We start from the raw sequence: 22,365 nt of genomic DNA on the forward strand, positions 1-22,365 counted from the left end.
AGTGGAGTAGATATGCTTAGGCTTGTGCTGTCTGTATCCCTTAATCCAGGGGTGCCCAAACCCCGGCCCTGGGGCCACCTGCGGCCCTCAAGGCCTCTCAATGCGGCCCTCAGGGTGCCCCCAGTCTCCAATGAGCTTCTGGCCCTCCAGAGATTTGTTGGAGCCTGCACTGGCCTGACGCAACTGCTCTCAGCGTGACAGCGACTCTTTGACCTCTCGCGTGAGCTGTGGGATGAGGGCTTCCTCCACTGCTTGCTGTTTCACATCTGTGATGCAGTACCAGCAGCAAAGGAAAGGCCAGCCTTGCTTTGTGCAAGGCCTTTTATAGGCCTTGAGCTATTGCAAGAACTTTATTTATTCATATAGGTTCATCTTTAATATATTCATTTATGTAAACTTATGTAAATTTACTCAAATTTTAAATGTAAATTAATTATTTTTTCCCCGGCCCCCGACACAGTGTCAGAGAGACGATGTGGCCCTCCTTCCAAAAACTTTGGACACCCCTGCCTTAATCTTTAAGGGCCTATCCCTGTGCAGATAGGCCCTTAAAATTCCCATATTTAAGAAATTGTGTTTTCCAAAATCCCTTCACTTCCTTTTAAAGACAGACAGTCTAATTTGGGTGGAAACTACTATTTTTCTCTGGAGCTATCTTCCTTTCTCACTTCCACACTAGAACAAAAAACCCCAATATGAATAATTCTCCAAGCAAAAACTTCTTATTGCCTGCAGTAACATTTCTGGGAATATCTGGGAGAATTAAGCATAGGAAGGGGAGTCTTTAATGAAACCCACAAACCCCAACCACCTTGTTTTGCCAAATGAAGTCATTTTATGGTCCACTGTAGCCTCAAGAACAGTAACTGAGGGGACCAGAACAAAAGGTAAGGGAGCAAAGCCCCCCTCATCCTCTGTAATTTGAGCACTGATTATGCCTATTTGTGATGAGCAAATCTAAATCTATCAGGAACTTTTTGCATTAATCATTACATTTTATTTCATGTAATAGTTTGTGTACTAAATTATGATAGTGCTAGATCCAGAAACACAAAGGGGAAAAGCTCTTATCCTGAGGAACAGATCCCTAAACAACCTTAGTTCCTATTTAAAAGGCTCAAGAAAATACAGCTCCCATCATCTGTGCAAAACAGGCAGCTTCTTTGTTAGATTATAAACAGGAAGAGTAAAATGCCCTAATAGGAAAATGCAAAGCAGACATTCTCAAAGAGGACGTTTCTGGATGACTAAAACTTGAAGGCACTCCCTTCTTTCCAAAAGCCACTTGCAGCCTCTCTTGTTCTAAAAGCAAAACTTTTTTTGTTACTTTTTTTGTTTTGTTAAGCAAAACAACTTAGTAGTTACTTTTAGTTGAAAAAGTCCTTCTCTTCTGAAGCTCAGTGTTTGAACACAGCCTTTAGGAAAACAAGAAACTACTTACATGTTCTGAAGAGCATTGTCCATGGATTTGACAGCTTTTCCTGCTGGGGCTGGAAGAACACACGCAACTGGGCAAATGGAAACAGTGTCCCCTGAAGTCGCTGTCAAGAACGGAAGTTCAGTGACGAGTTGGTGGAAAAGTGAAAGTAAAACCTGACAGCCACCGTAAAGCTTTGGCCAGCAGAGGTCTTCATTGTGCCCTTGGAAAAGACGTGAACGTCCACTCACTAAATTCACAGGGAGTTGATGTCACTTGATCCTATTTGCCCTGTAATTTCAAGCAGTGAGATTTCTGCTGCTGCTGCTGTTTTTCAAAAACTATCAGCTATGTACATGAATATAATCATTTCTATAGAATTTGTAGTCTAACAATTATTCCACTAGCAAATAAATGGTTAAAATGAGGCCATATCAACAGGAATGCCAGAACAATAGAATAAAACATTGTGCTATATGTCCAGGAATGAAGGCAGAATTTTTTTTTTTATGAGGACGTGTGAGTTCCTCCCCCCCCCCCATCTTTCTTTGACAAAAGAACATCAGCAACAATCATTGGTCTCAATGGCTATTTAAAGCCTTCAGATTCAGAAGTAGTACACTGTCTACAACTACACTATGTGCTTTTGTGTCTCCCTATATACCTGTGGCTGGAGAGGGCAGAACTGTTACCTTCATAACCTAAGCATGAGCTTCCCAGATGCTATGACAAAAAGAAAACGGGCTAGAATGGATTTTTGCTTGATTTCTTCTATATTCTAACCATTTTCTCTGGTTAATCCCTTGACATTGGCTACCACTAACCAACTACTGTACTAGTTGATTACTTACCACAAATAAAGTACTGTGGTTTAGATGGTACCTCCTTGCTCATGACCACACTACAATTCCATGTTTATGCTGCAATTTAAAATAAAGTTGGCATCCATTACTCTGCTCATTAGCCCCCCCTCCCAGTAACTCTCCAACAAATTGAGTTGTTTGAGCTAAGTAGCTTAGGTTGATCTATCACTTGGGCTGGCTTTATTGCTTGGGCTGGTTTTATGTAGTTTTTCCCCACAAATGATGTACACAAACCATTTCTCTGACTTCACCTCCAACATGAATGCAGGGCTACCATGAAAACTGCTACAACAGTGATCACCCGTGCCTCTGCCACAATATCACTGTCCCATGCAGAAGAGTAGCTAAGGGTGTGCCTGCTGGAAGAGGCATGGAGCATTGATAGCTCCACTAGGGTCAATAGAAAGCAAGCATGACTGTGTGTTGGTCTCATAGTGGGGGTTCCAACATAGGGAGTTCCCCAGAAGTGTTGTGGGCCAAGAATCACATACCCTTCAGTTATGGTTGTACAAAGCAGAGTTGTGCTGCTTGGCGTACAAAATCTCCCAGGATCAGCCTGCTCCATTCATTCACTGGGAAATATTGGATGAGGTTAATTTCAGAAACATGTTCTTTTATGCGTTTGCTTAATAGACCCAACAGCTTTCATCTTCTTCTTGCACTGTTTTCTGATAGTAAATAATTTTTACAAGAGTAATAAAGAAAGCCCCAGGGGGTATAGTAATCATAAACAAAGCACATGCACAGGGGGAACAAAAGCATAAGCATCACCAAATGATCTGTGTGCAGTTTCATTTTATAGTTATAACTCTGCAGTATATGGTGCCTTTGAAGAACAACACTTGAATAAATCATAGTGTTCTAATAACATTCCTTCTGTAAATCCACCTGCCTTCCCAAGCCTATGAGTGTTCTTCTTATTGGTGTACCTCTTCCATCTTCTGCATTTTTGCAACCCCTGTGAGTTACTTCCTTTTGGATTTTTCATCTACAATCTGCCAGAGTACCGTGTTACATCAGTTACTTTCTTACATTACTGTCTCAGTCCTTTCTGTCATCTTACATCTGGAAGAGCTAGTCCATCACTATTCCTTCAGATTTCTGCTGAGGAGCTACAAGAGCTGCCTTACACAGAGCTAGATCATTGGACCATCTCACTCAGCAGAGTTGATTCCGAATGGCAGTGACTCTTCAAGGTTTTAAACAGAAATTTTCCTTTGCCCTTTCTGGAGATGCTGGTGATTTAGAGCCCAGTCTTGAGCTCTGCACGCTGGTTTAGCACTGGCACACACTATCGCTTCGCACCGGTCTAGCACCAGAACTAGCTCAGCATGACCTTGCACTGGGCTAGTGCTGGTGGAAGCCAGTGCTCCACTGCTTGGTAGCCGACCAAAAAATGGGGTGGTGGAAATGGGTGGGGGCATGGGGGGGAGGCAAGGAAGAGGCATACCGGGGCAGGAGGAAGTTGGGAGAGGGTGGGGAAGAGGCATGCCGGGGGAGGGAGCAGGGCAGGAGGAGTGTGGGACTGGTGGAGCTAGCTCCACCAGACCTTGAGCTCCATGTCAGGCTATGCAGTCCAACAGAACTCTTTGATTCTGTGGCAGCTCCAGAGCTGCCGCAGAATTGAGTAGCCTCCATTTCGAGGCTACTTTCCTTACCTGGGGGAAGGGGACAAATGTCGCCTTGCCCCAAGGAGCTGCTGGTGGCTGCCTGGTTGTGCTCTGGATGCTGCAGCAGCCACTTTTGCTGCCACAGCAGCCCTACACTCCAAGCAGCTCAAGATTGGGCTGTTATTCTGGAACCTTCTGCTTACAAAGCAGATGATTGTTCACTGAACTATGGACTCTCTCTATCCCATTAACTCTCTGTACCTGCATCTGTCCATGGTTTTCACCTCTACCTTATTGCCACTTCACTGGTTGTCTCTTCCTGCTACAAGGAGGAACACTAACATACAGCAGTAGCTACAAGAGTGAGTTGTGAGCCAGAAAGTTCCTTGTTCCAATAAGGTCTCAGTCATGAACTGATTAGCTGATCTTGGACAAACCATATATCTCAGCCACTTGTCTTTGCCACCGTATCTTATCTGCAGTATGGAGTTAATAATGCTGCTCTACCTTACAATGATGCTGCAGGTATTATGAAAGGTATGTGGAAAGCTTTGAAAATACGTATAAATACCATGAGTGGATTCTAAGAAGTGCATGCAGAAGTTCTCACATGGAACCACTTCCTGGTCTCTTTCCTCTGCTCCCCAAAGGTCTGGGAACCCTTTGGTATGGAGTGGTATGGGAGATGGCAGGCAGGGAAGAGAAAATTCCTATATATTTTGCAAATACATGCTGCAGTAGCAGAAAGAAGAGACTTTGGGGGAGTACAGAGGTTAGTTGTGGGGATAAAGTCCACAAACGTTCCCTTGTGGAAACTTCTTTCCATGCACACTTCCTGGGATCTTATGTATTAATAAGACTACAAGCTTGAAGGCTAATCTAACAACTAGCTTCTGTGGCATTATATATTCTCAGTGAGGTTGCCACATCCCAGGTTCAAGACTACATCATGGCAGGAGCATTTTTTATTTGTGTGGCACTGTTTTTAAATCAGCAGATACAGTCTCTGAATCAGGACCTCACAACTCTCATCCTCAAAGGTATGTGTGTAAATATGAAACTGCCCAATGGTTAAAATAAACAGCTTAGTGTCTTCCAAAATAAGGCAGAATACTAGGGAAAGATTCTTTCCTCTAGTAGCCTCCATATTATGGATTATTCCCCTCCCCCACCATACGTGTACCTGGTCCCTTATTTAACATATTTTAGCATAAAGCGAAAACTAAATTATTTATATAAGCCTTCGGTATAGATTGCAGTGATGCTGCTGCATTGTTATAATATTATCAACATTTTACAGCCTATCCTATGCACATCTATTCATTAATTTCAGTTGGCTTACTCCTAGGTTAGTGTATAGAATTTCAGTCCTCATTTGATTCTTGTATTGGAACTGGTTTTTTAATTCAGTGGGTTAAATCCCAAGTACTTCTCCCATGAATGGAAGAAGCCATGTAAGCAGGGGGATATTTGTTAACCTTTCTTTATTTTCCTACCCCATGCCCCCTAAAATTTGCTCCAGACGGTCTCCCCAAACTTCAAGATATAGTTTGGGGGCATGGCGGACTGCAGAGGGAAAGGGGGATTCGCTCTTTCCACCTCCCCTTGAATGAATGAAACCTCTTCTGTTCACAGAAGTACCAGTTGGGATCCAACCCTATATAAGCTGCTTTAGACATCAATTGTAAAGCAGGATATAAATCTTTTAAATTAAAGCACCCTAAAAACAGTCCTTGAAGGCCCAATAGTTACAAATTTACAGGTTGCCTTACAGTCTGAGCAATGAAGTCCTAAATACATGTGATAGTTTTCTCAATTAAAAAAATCTTTATTGTAATTCCCTCATACTATTTTGCAAAAATACATTTTATTTCTTTCTGACAGGTTTATAAAAACAGGATAAAATCAATCTTGCAGTCATCTGCATTGGTACTTATTGTCAGTGACTTTTTATGGAACAAACGTACAAATGGTTAAGAACTGAGATCTATACCAATGCATACCAGAGAAGGGTATAATTGTTTTCTTGTTGCAACCATTTTTTAAATAAACGGCAGTCATGACTGCTTACTGTGAATTATAAAGATGCACGGTTTTATTTAACTGAAACTGTAATGCACATTCAAATCGCATATTTTTTAGATCTGGTAAATCTGTAGATATATTCTGACATTTTCTGTCACATACATATGTAGGGACAATCCAGTCATTTCGTTTTATTAGTCCTTTAAGGCACATTCAGCAGGTGTTTGTATTCACATTTGGCTTTGGTCCAGCAAATCCTCTAACTGCACATCTGTGGCTGCTTATTCGGGTAAATGAGTATCCAGTGTCCCAACCATATCCTTTTCATGTCCATAGGCTTCTGCAACATGTATTGTACTGATGGTGTGTATGGTGATGTTATGTCCTGGCACTAACTGTTTACCAAGTACATGGCTGGTTTGGGTTAATTTGCTTGGTAAATCGTAACAGCCAGTCTCTGTGATGTCCCCAGTCCATTCTTCATGGAAACTGTAAAACAAAACAAAACAAAAAACACAAAGAAAGTATTTTTATTTAGCGGAACTATAGCCTGGATTTCTCTTAGCAATTGATCTATTTTTCCTGTGGTAATAAAGCAGATCACAGTCAATAGAACAGCTGGTGCATGCTGTTTTTACTAGTATTTAACTTGACTTTAGAACCGAACAGTGTGCCAGGTGCTGTACAAAAAAACAGAACCTAGACCAGAAAACAAAACCCACATTTATTAAAGTTGTCAAGGGTCTGGCAAGAAACTGACAGAACATACCAAGATCCAGGTCTACAGAGCTTGTGTCTTGAGTACATTTCTGTACTGCAGCGAGTCATGGACTCTTCATTCACAACAGGAGAGGAAAATGAACGCTTTCCACATGCGCTGCCTCCAACGCATCCTCGGCATCACCTGGCAGGACAAAGTTCCAAACAACACAGTCCTGGAACGTGCTGGAATCCCTAGCATGTATTCACTGCTGAAACAGAGACGCCTGCGTTGGCTTGGTCATGTCGTGAGAATGGATGATGGCCGGATCCCAAAGGATCTCCTCTATGGAGAACTCGTGCAAGGAAAGCGCCCTACAGGTAGACCACAGCTGCGATACAAGGACATCTGCAAGAGGGATCTGAAGGCCTTAGGGATGGACCTCAACAAGTGGGAAACCCTGGCCTCTGAGCGGCCCGCTTGGAGGCAGGCTGTGCAGCATGGCCTTTCCCAGTTTGAAGAGACACTTTGCCAACAGTCTGAGGCTAAGAGGCAAAGAAGGAAGGCCCATAGCCAGGGAGACAGACCAGGGACAGACTGCACTTGCTCCCGGTGTGGAAGGGATTGTCACTCCCGGATTGGCCTTTTCAGCCACACTAGACGCTGTGCCAGAACCACCTTTCAGAGTGCGATACCATAGTCTTTCGAGACTGAAGGTTGCCAATACAAGGGTCATCATGTGTAACACTGGGACAGTTGTATAAAGTGATGCAAGGGTCATCATGTGTAACTCTGGGGCAGTTCCTGCCGGGGGGGGGGGTCCTCTGCCAAAGAGCAACTCCCCTGGCTCTTCCAGAGACACAGATTCTTCAGGTGACCCAACTCATTGCAGCAGAACCATCTCCTTCCTAATAGTTATCCTTGGTCCATTAAGATATTGGAGAGATGATGGGATTTGCATTCAAGATGCTGCTGTGGCTTCCTGTTGTAGTTGTTGCTCTTCCCATAGCAATGGTGCTATCACAGACATAGATTACTGCTTCTCCAGTTCTGACTCTCAATGATCAGGGCAACATGGCCCACATCTCCTATGTTGTTTTAGATTATCTGCTCAAAGAGAGTTACTTTTACATATCCTTTACCATGTTAGCAGAGTGAGAAAGCTACCATTTTTGTATCCCTTGATGGTCACAGGTGTGATGGTGAATTTGAAGTGCAGGAGTTCATCATGACTCTCCAGCACCTCATAGCCATGCCCCACTAAGACTATGAAACAAAAAAAATCAACTTTAAATGACTTCACTAGAGTATTTTCTTCTGCAGCACACTCCTACATTGAAACTTACTATACTTCATTTTGAGATCCAATTCATTTCAACCCAGACTCTTTAGAATGGGTTGCAACAGTTAGAAACAAATGTACAAAAGCAGAAAAATGGAATTTAAAAATATATCAAAAAATATAAATAAGGAATATTAGAGTGGTGGCCTCTGCGAGTTTACTTAGAATAAAGCAAGTTCATCAGGCCTTACTCCCAGGTAAATATGCACAGGATTGAAGCCTTAAGCCATTTCTGCCCAATGTTGCATATATGCAGCAGGACAAAATGTGTCCACCTGTGGGCCAGGCAAAAATGGATTTAATGTAAGATTAAATACCTACAGTATCTCAAGCAGTCCTTGGGAAAAGCAATAGCCTAGATATCAACTTATGCTCCTAGGCAAATTTCTCCGTTTGCCTCCTGCTGAGCTGATGGTTCTTCTTTGGTAAGGTCCTTTAAAAAGGATGAACTTGAGCATCTCTGATGACATCACCATTCCTGCTGTAGGACAAGTCCTGGAGATCTACTCCCCCTTAACTGCACACCTGTTGATGCCAGAGATACTGCTGCCCTCATAAAAATTTGACATAAGGGAGTCATTTTTAGGCCCATCTCTGAGCAAAATTCCAGAAACATACAAGATCACATTTCCTGCAACAGCATGCAACAAAGTTCATTTCATGCAACAATCAATTAGTTTTCAATCAAGGTGTCATGCAAACCATTAAAATCATGCTAAAAGGGGCCTGACCCATACCTCCATAGAAGATAAGTTTCACATTTCACCTTTCTCTTACATTAGCTTAGTATAGTGAAAGAGGAAATCAATATATTTCAACAGAAAGAAGAGTGGAGATTTGCAGACTGTCTTACTGATTGTCTTACTAGTCAACAACAATGCATTATAAAATGTTCAGTTCCAAAACAGGTACACCGAGAAAGAGCAAGAAAATCAAAGAATAACGATTTTCTAATCTAGAGTAATGAAATTTGCATCCAATATAAAAATGTTACAGACTTACAAAGGCTGTGGGGAAGGGGGGACCTGATGTAAGTTATATGTGACATTTTGCTGAACACCAGATGTTACCAAAGGCATATGATTTGGGAAGGGTACTACATACAAAATTCAATTTCATTTTAGGTAATCACAAGTGTTTAGGAGTCAAACTGAAAGAACAGAGGAGGAAAAGAGGCAGGAAGACAAAAAATTACTTGAGAGAAAAGGTGTGGTTGTTGGCTACACTGATATCCGATTGCTGGATGATACATAGTTTTCAATTTCAAGGTCTCTGTCAGGAGAGGACGTTAACAGTGTCTTAATAATGCCAAAAGAAAAGCCTGCTCAGATAGACAGTAGTTTTGTTCGGCTTTTTAACTCAGTGTACTGAAGGCTGAGCTCGCTTTCCAACTCCTATAACTGATCCCGCAGTGATATTGTTCTTTGAAGCTTTACATTACAGCAAGGGCACCAACACTCTTTTGGAGGGATTAAAATAAAACCAAGTGTATCCAGGTACTTAGAATGTAGCTAGGCATCGACTGCATGCCCCCAAGGACAAGATACCAATGCCCCGGTTCTCCAAGATATACTCTAATTGGCTCAGATAAGAATGACTTTGACTCAATATAATTTGTAATAGTCACTTATCCATTATGTCAGAGGTAGGCATAGATGCTGTAAGCTGTGGAGAGCAGGAAAGGACCATGTCCCCAAACATTTTCACTCCATCATAAAAAACAAAAAAGTTTGTTGTCCCCCAGTCACTCCCCAGTCACAATGGCCCCCTATAGTATCTTATCTCTCTAGGAATGTACAATTAAACACAGCAGTCACATCACATTGTGCAATTATATCCCAGTGAAATCAGTGAAGCTTTGGTACGTAGAACTTTGTGCTGAGTTATGGTCAATGTGTGTGTTATAGAAAGTTGCCCAACCAACAGGGCAATTCATGTCCATCAAAACTTACATCCTTAATACAGTTTGATCTGTTAGAGATTAGCAAACCTCACTGTATGCTGTAGTCACACTTAACTAGTATGCTGCAACCAGTCACATCCCAATTCACATTAAAAGATGCATCTAACCCAGTGGTTCCCAAACTGGTGGGTCACGACCCACCAGTGGAACCAGAAGCAGGGCATTTCCCCTTAAGAAGAGTGGCCCTGCCCCAATGGCAGCGACAGTGCTGCAGAGATCACAGTGCTGTTGCTGCCAAGGGGCTTTTTTAACTTACCTGGGGGACAGCACTAGACTCCTGCAGGGTCCTAGAGGCTCACAGCCCCCTCCGATCTCCCTCACAGCTGGTTTACAAAGCCCTTATCTCCGATCGAAAGGTACTTCCAGTTTTTGAAGAAAATAGGAAGTAGCTTTAGATCGGAGATAAGGGCTATGCTGTTTACAGCAGCCACAGAGGAGATAAGAGGGGACTATGAGCTTTCAGGACTCTGCAGGAGGCCAGCGCTGTCTCCCAGGTAAGTTAAAAAAAAAAAAAAAGTTCTTTGGCAGGCAATGCTGTGATCTCTGCTGCACTGCCACTGCACTCTCCCGGTCCCCATCCCCCTCCTCCCTGCCCATGCAAACATTTACCTGGTTCCCAACTCCCCTATGGGAACCTCTGATTATCCAGTTCCATGGGATTTGGATAGCACCACAGCATGAATGGTAAAGTGCAGCTGAACGTGAACCAACAGCAGCAATGCCTAAGAAGACTGCAGACCCATGTGGATGTCACATGTAAAATTAGCAGAATGGTCTCCTATGATTTTGTTGGCATCCACAGCTCTGGTCTCAGTTTGCACTCCTCTATTCATTATCTTTTTCAGAAAAGGAAAGACAAATGAGCAGCAATGGATTTCAGATATATCAACTATATTCTCCTTTGTGTTGTTCTTGGCCTGAAGGGATAATACTGTTAATAAGGCTTGCAAGAAGGACTCTTCATCACAGTAGGACATTGCAAGTATGCTCTTCTTTTTCCTGTCTGATGTTGAAAATTGCTTTACCACCCTGAAAGGGTTCAGTGGAAATCTTCTCTTGTTTTAAAATACACACTCAGTAGCAATAATGCAGCTATTATGAAAACAATAATGGCTTCTTTATGAAAAAGAAGACTGACTGAGTACGTTTGCCATATTCAGATAAGGAAAATATAACAACCTGATGATAAATATGGATAGAATTTTTTTCTTAATCAAAGGGTCTGAGAAGCATTACGTAGGAAACAGAGGATACAATTATACCCTTTTCACAGAGACAAGGCTGGAAGAGAAAGGAATGGAGTTTCTTCAGCTGACAAAGCAACCCACTGTCACACTTCAGACATATGACTGGTGGTATTTTCACAAACCACAAACCTAGCCTTGAATTAGCCTTTCACAGCACTGCCAGCAAGCTGCAATTACAATGAAATGGCAAAGAATCGCTGATTTGCTCGATCCTTTAGGAGGCTCCCCCCCCCCCCCCCGCTTTGTAGACATGGCAATCATTTCGAACTCAGACAACTGGTATACAATAGGCTTCTGGAGAAATTATTGCTTCACATGGAGGTTTTGCAGCCTACATAATTGCTCTAAAATGTCACTATAAATTTCTAGGATTAGATCAGGTTAATATAATAGCCACAGAAACATTCCTCATTTCCCAATCTCCATTCTAGGAAATAGTTTAAAAATCCAAGAGAAGCAAAGCTCTCCATCTTATTAGTAGCCAAGAATGGCGATAACAAAATAAAAACACATTAACACTGCTTTCTGCACTTAGTTATTAATAATTTTTGTGGAGAACACATGATTTAAGGCCGTGAAATAAGTTCTACAATATTACAAGGAAGCATCCTCCACTGCAGAACACTGAAAGTGAGCTTTTGAAAGGTAAGAAAGGTTTGAAAGATAGATCATATATTAAACTTTGCAGAGGCTTGCTAGTGATGTCAACCAACATACCTTCCACTTTGCCCTTTCCCTCAAATGAGGCCATTGTGGCAGTTAACATTTTCACTGAGAAACTAATTTTTGAGACCTAGGTTTTTCCATGCCACTTATTATGTTGTTGAAATAGGCAAAACTATGAGTTCTTAAATCCCATCAGGCACTTTATAACAACCCTAAATCAATTCAACTTCCACAGGGGTAGCCAAGTTAGAGCCCAATCCTATCCAATTTTCCAGGGTTGGTGCATCTATAGCAATGGGGCATGCGCTGCATCCTGCAGTGGGGGGACAGTCACATAGGCCTCTTCAAGGTATGGGAGCATTTGTTCCCTTACCTTGGGGCTGCATTGCGGCTGCACTGGAGCTGGAAAGTTGGATAGGACTGGGCCCCTAGTCTGTGATAACAAAAGCGACAGCCCAATCCTAACTTGTGTCAGCTCAGCCAAGCTGCACAGCAGCAGAAAGCAGCTGGAGGTCTCCTTGGAGAAGATGGATATTTTCCCCCCTACCCCATATCAAAGCCCAGCTTGTCCTATGGGGCTTCTAGGAACCACACCAACTATATAGCTGGTGCAAAACTGGGAAGCCTTTTAGGCACAGAAAATGACTCAGAAGATATAATGCCAGAAGGGCCGGGCAGCGGGTTAGGGTACAATGGCAGAAGTAGGCTGATCCCACCTCCTCCTGAATCTGATCCGCCTCCCCACACGCAGAAATGCCCCTCCCCCATCCACCACCCAGCGCAACCTTACCTGCGCCATCCGGCAGAAAGCCTGAATGAGCCATCAGTGGGATGACACAGGCCTCCCCGCCAGCACAGACTCCTCTCTGGGTGCCATAAACATGCTTTATGACATGTTCATGACACCTTTGGCCGCTGCACTGACCAAGGGCGCAGTTAGGATTGCGCTGCGAGTGCCATATAACAAACTGCTTTACAGACTTTCCTCAAATAAGAAGTTACAGACTGCACTGCACATCAGTGAGTTCAAACCAAGGGCTGGATCCAATCCTATATGTCTTGATACTGAGAAACAAAGTCATTAATTTTGACTAGCTTCCCTTTCTAGAGGTTTAACCCTTTCTGTAACTGAAACAGCAAACATTTCTATGGCACTTTAAAAAAAAAAGGTTAAACAACTTTTTCGTATTTTACAATTCTTATGGCTTTCGATCCAATTACTGCCAAGAAATTGTTATTTTCCTCAATATTCACTTTGTTTGTTTTCATCAAATGGGCCACTTGCCAGTTAGATGAATTTTCTAAACACACACATTGGTAAAGCACCCTGAATTAGCATTTCAGAAGCAATGGTACTATATTTCAGTACTTCAGAAACAGCAGCTAAAATATCCTGCAAAAACTTCTGTGGGAGGGCACCAATTAACAAACCTGTAAAGAGATTTTTCATGGTAATAAGTACCAGCTGTGCTAACGTACAAGAGACAGCTTCTCGCACCTAGTCAAATATATAGACTTTTTTTTACAGCTCACCCAGCAATTAGTTCACCTAGCCAGTAACATCTTCCCATTAGCATCTGAGTATAAAACAGTCACTGACAAACTGAAAATGTTCCTTTTTGCCTTCTAAGGGTAAGGTAGTATGCATTTTTGTGAAACTAACACATTTCCCCCAAGAACACCCATGCCAGGAAATATTTAGTTGTCATAACACTGAGGGCCAAACTAGGCTTGATAAAGGAGGTCTGAGGTAAGATCTCTCTCTCTCTCTCTCTCTCTCTCTCTCTCTCTCTCTCTCTCTCTCTCTCTGTAAAAGCAGATCTGTGTGCATGTACAGTATTTTCTTCCATCTGTGGCTAATAGCATCTTTGGAGCATTTCCACTGGAGAAACTATTAGAGGAAAGAGTGGAGAGGGGGAAAAAAAAAAAAAAGAACAGCTCTGTGGCCCAAATCATAATTATTACTCCTCCACTACCTTTAGGCACAGAAGATGACTCAGAAGATATAATCACAGATCTCCTACAACGTGTCTAATTTGGTGTTGAGATTTGTCTGCTTGTTGAGCAGATGGGACTGCAAACAGAAAAAGGTTTCTTGGGTTCCCCATGTTTTTTTTTGTGTGCTTTCTTCACACCATTTGCATTTATTGCTTCGGGATGTAAAAATTTGTTTAAATGGCTTTTTACCCTACCCTACCTATTTTGAGTGCTAGGGCACTCAAAATAAACCCTACTTCCAGATGATGGGCAGGCAACACATTGGATTAGTATTTATCAAGGACAACAAGGATGCTTGATGTTGGGAAGTGTCTGGCTTCCAAAGACACCTGTCTTTTCAGGAAGGGGCCTACTGTAAACCCAGGAAGGGATTTACTTTGGCAAATGTGAGCGTAGCAGAGACTCCCATAAAATTAAGCTATTTTGCTCCAAATTTTAAGCCATGTGGGCAAAAGTAAAGTGATGATTCTGGGAGGATTGCAACCTTGGAAGTAATGTGCAAAGATGATGCTTCATTTGTTGTTGTCCAATTTCATTTGCCATATAATGGCTTCAGGTTTCACTTACTGTAGTAGTTCCTCTTTACTGCCTTGCTGTTAACAATAATTTGTATGCTCAGGATGATGGAAAAGGTTTGACTCTCTAATTCACTACACAACAAATATCCCTTAAGTGACATACAATGCTGGCATCTCATTTGTTAAGTTCAAGTTCATTTATCACATCCTGTGCTGCATGAGATGCCATAAGACACCCAGTGCATAAAGACCCACATACAAGAATTCATCAACAGAGATTTACTACATGACCAAAATATATGATATACATCCTTGTATTAAGATACGTTTGTTATTTTTGGTTAATGGGCCATTGCTATACTTGAATACCTCTTCCAGACTAACAGTCCAAAACTATGAACCTTGGCCACTGGCAGACAGTCAAAGCTCCGCCACAGAAGGTAGGCCAGTGGGGGAGGCGGGATAGGGCACAGGGCAGTAACAGGGCAGGGAGGAGGGTGAATTGGGCCCAGGAAGGGGGTGGATTTGGCAGTGGCCCCACCCACTGAATCCTAACCTTCCTGTGCCTGATCCATCTGCATGGCTTAAAGCAGATGTGTGCCAACTACCAGGCTGGCACAGGTCCAAGTTGACCCACAGTAGCAGGTGAGACTTACTCTGGGGCAAGGGAACAAATGTCCCCTTACCTCCAGAGGCCAAAACCCCCCTATGGGTTACAGTGGTAGCCGCACTGGCAATGATGTACTGCTGCACAGGGAGTTAGGAATGGGCAGCCCAACACAACTGAAAACAGCTCAACTCAAATAGCTTCTTGCTTCTGATTCAAATAGCCTTTTTGAACTGACTCAACCAAACACAATTTGCTTACTGATGACTGAGACCAATCTTTAAGTCCACTCAAAAAATACAGCAGAAACTACAATCAGCAAAAGATGCAAGAGATCCCCTCTCATGTAGTTGTGGTCAAGTGTACACAGGCACCATGAGAAGGAGCATGTCTACCAGGGTATAAGAACATGAGAAGCAGTGCCGGTGCTACACGTTGACAAATCAGCTGTGGCTGAACATGTGGCAAAGACTGATCATAAGATGCATTTCCAACATACACAAGTAAGATCTATGTCTACCCAACACCACACTCGTGTTTACAGGGAAGTGATATAGATACAGGAACACTGTAATAATGTGAACAGAAAGGAGGAGACTTAGAGCATCAGCAGTGCTTGGCTACCAGCCCTTAAGAAATGCTAGGTTCCAGGAATTTGAAACAGGAAAAAAAATGGGTATTGGGAAAAAAGTGCATAGACCAGTGATTTTCAACCTTTTTCGTCTCATGGCACACTGACAAGGTACTAAAATTGTCAAGGCACACCATCAGTTTTTGGACAATTGACAAGGCACACCATGCTGTTGGTGGGGGGCTCATATCCCCCAGTGGTCCTATTAATGTACGAGTGACCCTCCAACAAATTCCTGCTGCACACTTGGGGACCAGTCACGGCACACCAGTGTGCCATGGCACAGTGGTTGAAAATGGCTGGCATAGATGTTTAAGTAACGCACGGTGAACAAGATCAGTGCACAGTTATTGTCTGTTGTTCTGGGGTCAGACAAACAGTCTGGGCTGAGACAAACAGTTTTCACCTCTAGTTCTTTGAAAATGCCCACCATAGTTGTGGGCGAAACATTAGGAAATGAAAATCTTCATAGACAATGGCCAACAAGCCTGAACAGTTCTTACTGCAATACTGACTCAACTTTCGTCTAAGACTTCGTTTTCCTCCCATATTATCTAGCTAGAGAAGGTGCAGATGTAGCAAATACACCAGGCTGCCTGGGAGCAACTCACCTGTGCAATTCTCCCCCCCCGCCCGTGATCGCCACTTGCGCCTCTTGAAAACGTGCCAGGGAAAACGGTGCTCTTTGCAAGGGGGCAGCAGGGATCGCAGTCTCTGGCCACTTGCTCCCTTTGCTCTAGGGCAGGGGACTCCAAACCCCAGCCCGGGGGCCAGATGCAGCCCACGGTGTGCCTCTATCTGGCCCATGGCCAGCCTCTGATCCCTGGTGCGCCTCTGGCCCAGCTGACCAAACACAACCAGAGTTGTGCTTGTGGGGTGAGGGGAAGGGGGTCCATTTAAGTGTGTGCTTTATTTCTTGGGCTGTGCTCATGCTTGGAGAAGTCCTGGACATTTGAGTCCATTCATTTATTCATTCACCTAAGTTCCATCTCAAATATATTTATTTAAACTTTAATATTTAATTTATTTTTCCAGCCCTCGACACTGTGCCAGGTACGTATTTGATGCGGCCCTTCAGCCAAAATGTTTAGAGACCCCTGCTCTAGGGCCTTGGAGGTGATAGGGAGAGGGTTGGGGGCAAGCAAGAGGAAGCTGAGGGGAAAGTGGCGAGCGAGCGGCCGGAGATTCAAATTGCTGCTCACGCCTCTTGGGAGGTGAGCGGGAGGGGGGCTGGGGGAGGATTTTTTTAATTTTTCAGTTTAAAAAAAAAACCCACATGTGTGATGTCACACCTGGATATGACACCACTTCTGGGTGTGCCGTGTGGAAGCATCATTTTTAACTTTGCCCCAAGCTTCAGGATGGATAGCTACGCCACTATCTAGCAATACTGAGTTTGTAATAAAGAGTAGGCAGACCTTGGCAAAAATGCTATTATGTAATGTGATCCTAGCTATAGGATTCAGCCTGCAAGAGGCTCCAATCCAGCTCTCTGACTTGCTGCAATGGGGCCTCTAATCCTGCTATCCAATTTGGTGCATCATCGCCCCACCCCCCAAGAGTGCCTGCCTGCAAACATGTATTGCTGTCAGCAGTCGTACACATGTACTTTAAATCAGCTGAGTGGTGGGAGAAGGAGGGCCCCATCCTATACATCATTCCAGTGCTGATGCACTCATGCCAATGGAATATGCACTACATCCTGCGATCGGGGGAGCAGCCACGGAAACCTCCTCAAGATAAAGGAATATTTGTTCCCTTACCTCAGGGCAGCATTGGCTCTGGGAAGCTGCATAGAACTGGGTCCAGCTTTTCTATAGCTGGCTGCCTCCTTATAGTCCAGGTGCTGGCACTGGCCACCTCCATGCTTGCCTCTCTCCTTTTTCTTGTAGAAGGGGCAGCTTCACCCCACCGGTCCTTGCCTACCTCATTGACCTCTCCCTCATACGGGGCAATGCTTGGCTGCTCTGCCAGTCCTGACCCTCTCTTCATCCTCTTCCAGGAATGTCTGGACAGTGATGAGTGTGATCGCATCTCCTGAGAAAAGTCTGCACTGACTGGTGGACACTGAATCATAGATTGCCAAGGGGAGCCCTGGTGGGATGCGCATGCTTTTTTGCTTACTCTTATGTGCGATTTTTGGTCTGGGGCAGGAAAGTGGATCATATTGGTTGCTTTTTTTAAGTTAATGCTTGCCTTCTTAGTTTTATGTGGAGTGGTGTGTCCTTTTTCAGGAGGGAAAGGTGGGGTATAAGTATTTTAGTAAATAAATGAATGTGTATGGTCCTCCATACACTGTCCATCATTCCATATGACCCTTGGGCCAAAAAGTCTGCCCACTCCGACCTAGCAGGAACTGAACCAAACACAATTTGCTTACTGAGATTATCTCCTCCAGCCTCTCCGCTTGCGATTTATGACAATGTGCACCTGCCTTTTACTCTTTGTCCTTTCTCCCAGCACTAGCAGCAAAAAGCAGAAGCGATACATCTGAAAGCACAGCATGGAACACGCTCCAGCTACACGGCTGCTATAATAATAAGAACAACTGCTACTGTTCTCGGTACAGCTATTCAACTCTGCTCCCTACCATTCTGAATAAATCTTCCCAGAGAAATTGTCATCTGCACACATTGCTATTTAGGGCAAGACTGTGGCACTTTTTATTCACACCAAATGAAACATATGACTAGTAAAACGGTTTCATATTTGTTTAACCTTAAATGAAAGTGAAGGATTAGCCCTACAGCTGATATTGCACTACCTCCTCCCCCCCACCAGCTGTCTGGGGCACTAACACTTGGCCTGGTCTGGCCTCTTAGCCAGATAGGAAGAGGGGTAATTGGAGTTAAGACAAAATGTAGTTCCTTCATGTTCCACAAAGGCAGCCAGAAGGTTGCACAAGGAAAATATGACCCAGGTATTTAACAGGTGAACTTCTGAAGCAGCGGTGTAAATTATATAGGCAGAAGTTTGCAGATGCTATCAAAACGTTTTCTCTATTTGCGTCACCAGACCAGGACACTGTAATTACATCAAATTACATCACTTTATCATCCCCATCAGATTTTGGACTTCTTAGTTGTGAAAGGGTGCATATCCTATCAAAACACCTGCCTCTACAAGACTATGCACCCCCCACAGTACATGCATCTTGTGGTCTAGGGGAAGTAAAAACCAATGTGTATGTAGGAATGAACGTGGGTGCAGCAAAATCCAACAAGAGTGCACATTCTGGTACTACACTAAATTTGGAGTCTCAATCTAGTTTTGATGAGTTAGTTCCAATGTATCCATAAGTGGAGCTTTTGTTTAATTTTGTGTTTTATATGCATAATCTAGAGGATTACTTACATATGCTAAAGTGGTACATATTAAATTAAAGCAGTGACAAGGTGTGTGGACGAGGTCTGAAAGGGCGAACACTGAGAATGATCAAAATATGTCATTATGCAACAAGGTTTTCCTACCAAAAACAATACACTTAGCAACAGATCAAATGAAAAGAGGCATTTTGTGACTCCTCAGGGATGGAGCGCATAAGCCAAAACTATGTATATTATGAAGAATGAATAGCGCTTGCAATCCTGGCCTCTGAATTGCCCGGTACCAGGACCATAGCTCCACCTCCCCCATCTGGTGGCCTTTGGAGGGCTGGGGAGGCCGCATGCAGCCTTTGGAGGCCTCCAGAAGGCTTCAAAACCCCACTTCCCATTTTCAACCAAAAAGCAGAAGTGAATCTTTAAAAGATTTCTGAAGCCTCCAGAGGGCCTTTAAATCTCACTTCCGGTTTTCAACCTCCTGGAGGCCTCAGAAGTCCACGTGCAGCCCCCCCCCCAGCAGCCCTTGGATGGGGGGGCAGCATGAGGGGCAAAGAAAGTGGCGCCGCCCCCAAAGGCATGGCACCCTGGGGTATTAGCCTCCTTGCCCTCCTGGAACACTACTAATGAATAGGTTTGGGTGACAATTAGAACTTTCAGTCATTTGCTAATGTTGAATGTTTTAAAATCAGCTTTGCACGTGCTGCGTTCATGGCAAGCAATCTTGTAAAAGCCATTGTGAAATGCAACACAGCACCATATCATAGCTATCCTACCTGCAGAAGCCTCGGTTGTCATATGCCATATTCTGCCCTTCACAAAATATTGACTTTTCCTTGATTTTCGTATTGTTGTTGTTATTCCTGCCTTTAGAACCAAAGTAAGCAGCTTGCATGTTTCCCAGTTCTTCAGTTCTTAGCTGGTACCACAGCTGCATATCTCTGTAAAAACAGGAGTGTTTTAAGTTGCGGCAGACATCTAATAGGTACCTCCAAATACATCTAGTATCAAATGTGACTGGTAGCCCAATCCTGCCTCTTTCCACTGCTTTGCATGGAAAATAAAGAAGGGGGACAGAGAGGAAGGGGAGGAGACTGCTGAGCTAGGGCACTGGAGAGTGGTAGGAGCAGAGATTGGCATATTATTGGGTAAGGGGGCAGTATTTGGCATCAGGAAGTCATGGGCTGGTCATGTGCACATGCATGCAGATACAGCCTGAAGTAGCCCTGGCCTTACAAGTCAGCCAAGTCAGGCACTGGCCAAAGGCCCACCTGGTCAGAATGACCCCAAACCTTCAGTGGTGGTGGCAGTACTGTGGCCAGGTGGGGGCACAATGGGAAGCTTAATACAGGGTTTTGCTTCAGAGCCCCCAGCAAGCCTGTGCCAGTATTGCATACACCTGTCTCTATAATAAGCTGTCTGTGGGGCACAGAGCATTTTCTAGTCCTGGCAATGCTCCGGGTGAATTGGGAAAACACACCAGAATATGTCCCAGAATCCTCAAGCTAATTTTAGAAGAAATTCCCTCAGGGAAAGAACTGTGAAAACTGAAATATATGAAACTGTAAAAATGTATTAGCTTGCCGTTCACATTTTCTTTTCTCATGACCTCTCATGACTGTTCAGCTTGGCTAAGGCAAGGATAATAATATATTTTTTTTTACTTTTGGCCCTCTTCTGCAAAATCCCATATTCTCAGAAGGCATAATAGTTTTTTTGTTTTTTTTTAAACTCAGTTGGTTTTTTAAACTGTTTTTTAGGTTTGATTATTTGATTGCTGCAAGCTGTCTTGCAGGCCCAAAGGTGGGGTGTAAATGGAATGAAGAAAATGCTGACATAAAGTCATCTCTTTGAATGCTAGGGATAGTCAGCATATCGTAGAATTCTACAGGACCAGCCTAAAAAAAATAAAATCTGGGAATCTCGAGAGAGAGAGAATGGCTCAAGTACAGCAATGCATGAGAAGACAGTCCAATAAATACGGGAGCAGTTAGCTGACACCATCAGCAGTACAGGGAAAGAACAAAGGAAGCGGAGAAGAGTTTCAAAGGAAGGGCACCCAGTCATGAAGAGAAGATGTGTGACATGAAAAGACAGAATTTGGAGTTCCATCAAAGAAATCAGTCTGCGTGGAGAGGGTGTGAAATCAGGACAGAACTCCTCGCTTTCCGACTCCCACTGCTGTTCATCTTTTCATCCGTTTCCAGCTACTGCTTCTGAACTTATCTGTCAGGAGGAGGTTTCACTGACATCAGAACCATTTCTGGAGGTCTAACTGAGAGCCACTGCAGACATCATATTCCTATACAGAAAGCACTTGCGGCTAAAAGGAGCGCGCAACTCACGTGTAGACTTCCTGGGTTGTTTCACATGCCTGCTTTGCCACATCAATGAATATTAGGAACCGCAAGAGCTGTCAAGTGTGAAGTGGGCCTGAATCAGGAGGGCAAGTGGCAGGCGGTGTGAGCTTGTAAACTTTACACTGGCGAGGGGCAGAGGGGACTGACATGTGTATCAAGAGGTAGTCGTACTTGGAAGAGGGAGAACTGTCCACAGAGCTTGACTGACCAACTTTTAAATTCATTTAAAGTTAAAATAAAGGGGTGTTTCTTGTGATGTTCTTTATTTCAACAATCACAGTACAATGACCATTATGGTGCATTCTTGCTAGTGCAGAATGTAAGAATCAGTGGCGTCAGTGGAGTTTGCATCACCCAGTGCAGGAGGCCAGTGTATCACCCCTAGGATGGACCTCCTCCCATGCAGTGGACAGGGCAACGCTCCAGACAGTGGGTGTGATAATGTGCCATTGCCCCACTCCCACTGATTTTATGGCTAGAACTTTTGATAGAATAGAGATATGTCAACACGGTTTGTTTCATTGCATTCTGCATTAAATTACACTGATTGATATACAACGTGATGGTATTATTCAAAAATACCAAGACTTTAAAAATTTAGGCCAGTAGTTGTGTCACCCCTCTGTGCGTATCACCTACTGTGACCCCCCCCCCCCAAGCGATGCCGCTGGTAAGAGTTCACCTCTTGGATGGAGCTGGTCTTTTGTAACATGCATTGCCAATACTTCTCCAGCTGCACTGACAGTCGATATGTTTCTAAGCCCAAATCAAGGTTCTGGTTAGTCTAAATTACTTGGGCCAAAAGTACCATTCACTCCATATAAATGCCTATTCTTCAGGGATGTGCCAGAGTCAAGTCATGAGCCTCCATTCTCCTTCACTCGAGTCACAAACAAGTCACAACGGGCAGCCATTGCAACTCATCCAGAGGCATTTTTAGTCATTTTGACTCAAGTCCAAGTCTTATCGAGAAGCAATCAAGCTGCGAGTCAGGCAGAAAAAACTGAGGTGCTAGTGGGTGTGTGTGTATGTCAGAATTCTCATTTAACACTGTCCTGGTGTTCCCTCCCATCTGCCACCAGTGATGTGTTGAAGTCC

The 22,365-nt window shown here is 43.6% G+C and overlaps 3 protein-coding genes across 6 annotated transcripts in view; 1 reads left to right on the plus strand and 2 right to left on the minus strand.

Annotated features, from left to right (window-relative positions):
* Positions 1-1,529, minus strand: part of CARD19 (caspase recruitment domain family member 19) — a 50,322-nt gene extending 48,793 nt beyond the window's left edge. For all 3 annotated transcript variants that reach the window (XM_066616181.1, XM_066616180.1, XM_066616178.1), the window contains exon 1: positions 1,442-1,529. In XM_066616181.1, coding sequence (XP_066472278.1) covers positions 1,442-1,457 — 16 coding nt within the window. In that variant the 5' untranslated portion in view covers positions 1,458-1,529. The remainder of the gene's footprint in view (positions 1-1,441) is intronic.
* NINJ1 (ninjurin 1) overlaps positions 1-22,365 on the plus strand; it is a 159,245-nt gene that overhangs the window by 102,481 nt on the left and 34,399 nt on the right. The gene's annotated exons all lie outside the window — the stretch shown is intronic.
* The window catches only part of SUSD3 (sushi domain containing 3), a 50,528-nt gene continuing 33,899 nt past the window's right edge, over positions 5,737-22,365 (minus strand). For both annotated transcript variants that reach the window (XM_066617714.1, XM_066617715.1), the window contains 2 exons: positions 19,684-19,848; positions 5,737-6,404 (listed from right to left, as the gene is read on the minus strand). In XM_066617714.1, the coding sequence (XP_066473811.1) occupies positions 6,197-6,404; positions 19,684-19,848 (373 nt within the window). In that variant the 3' untranslated portion in view covers positions 5,737-6,196. The remainder of the gene's footprint in view (positions 6,405-19,683; positions 19,849-22,365) is intronic.

The sequence above is a fragment of the Tiliqua scincoides genome, chromosome 2 (genome assembly GCF_035046505.1).
Source record: "Tiliqua scincoides isolate rTilSci1 chromosome 2, rTilSci1.hap2, whole genome shotgun sequence".
Lineage (NCBI taxonomy): Eukaryota > Metazoa > Chordata > Lepidosauria > Squamata > Scincidae > Tiliqua > Tiliqua scincoides.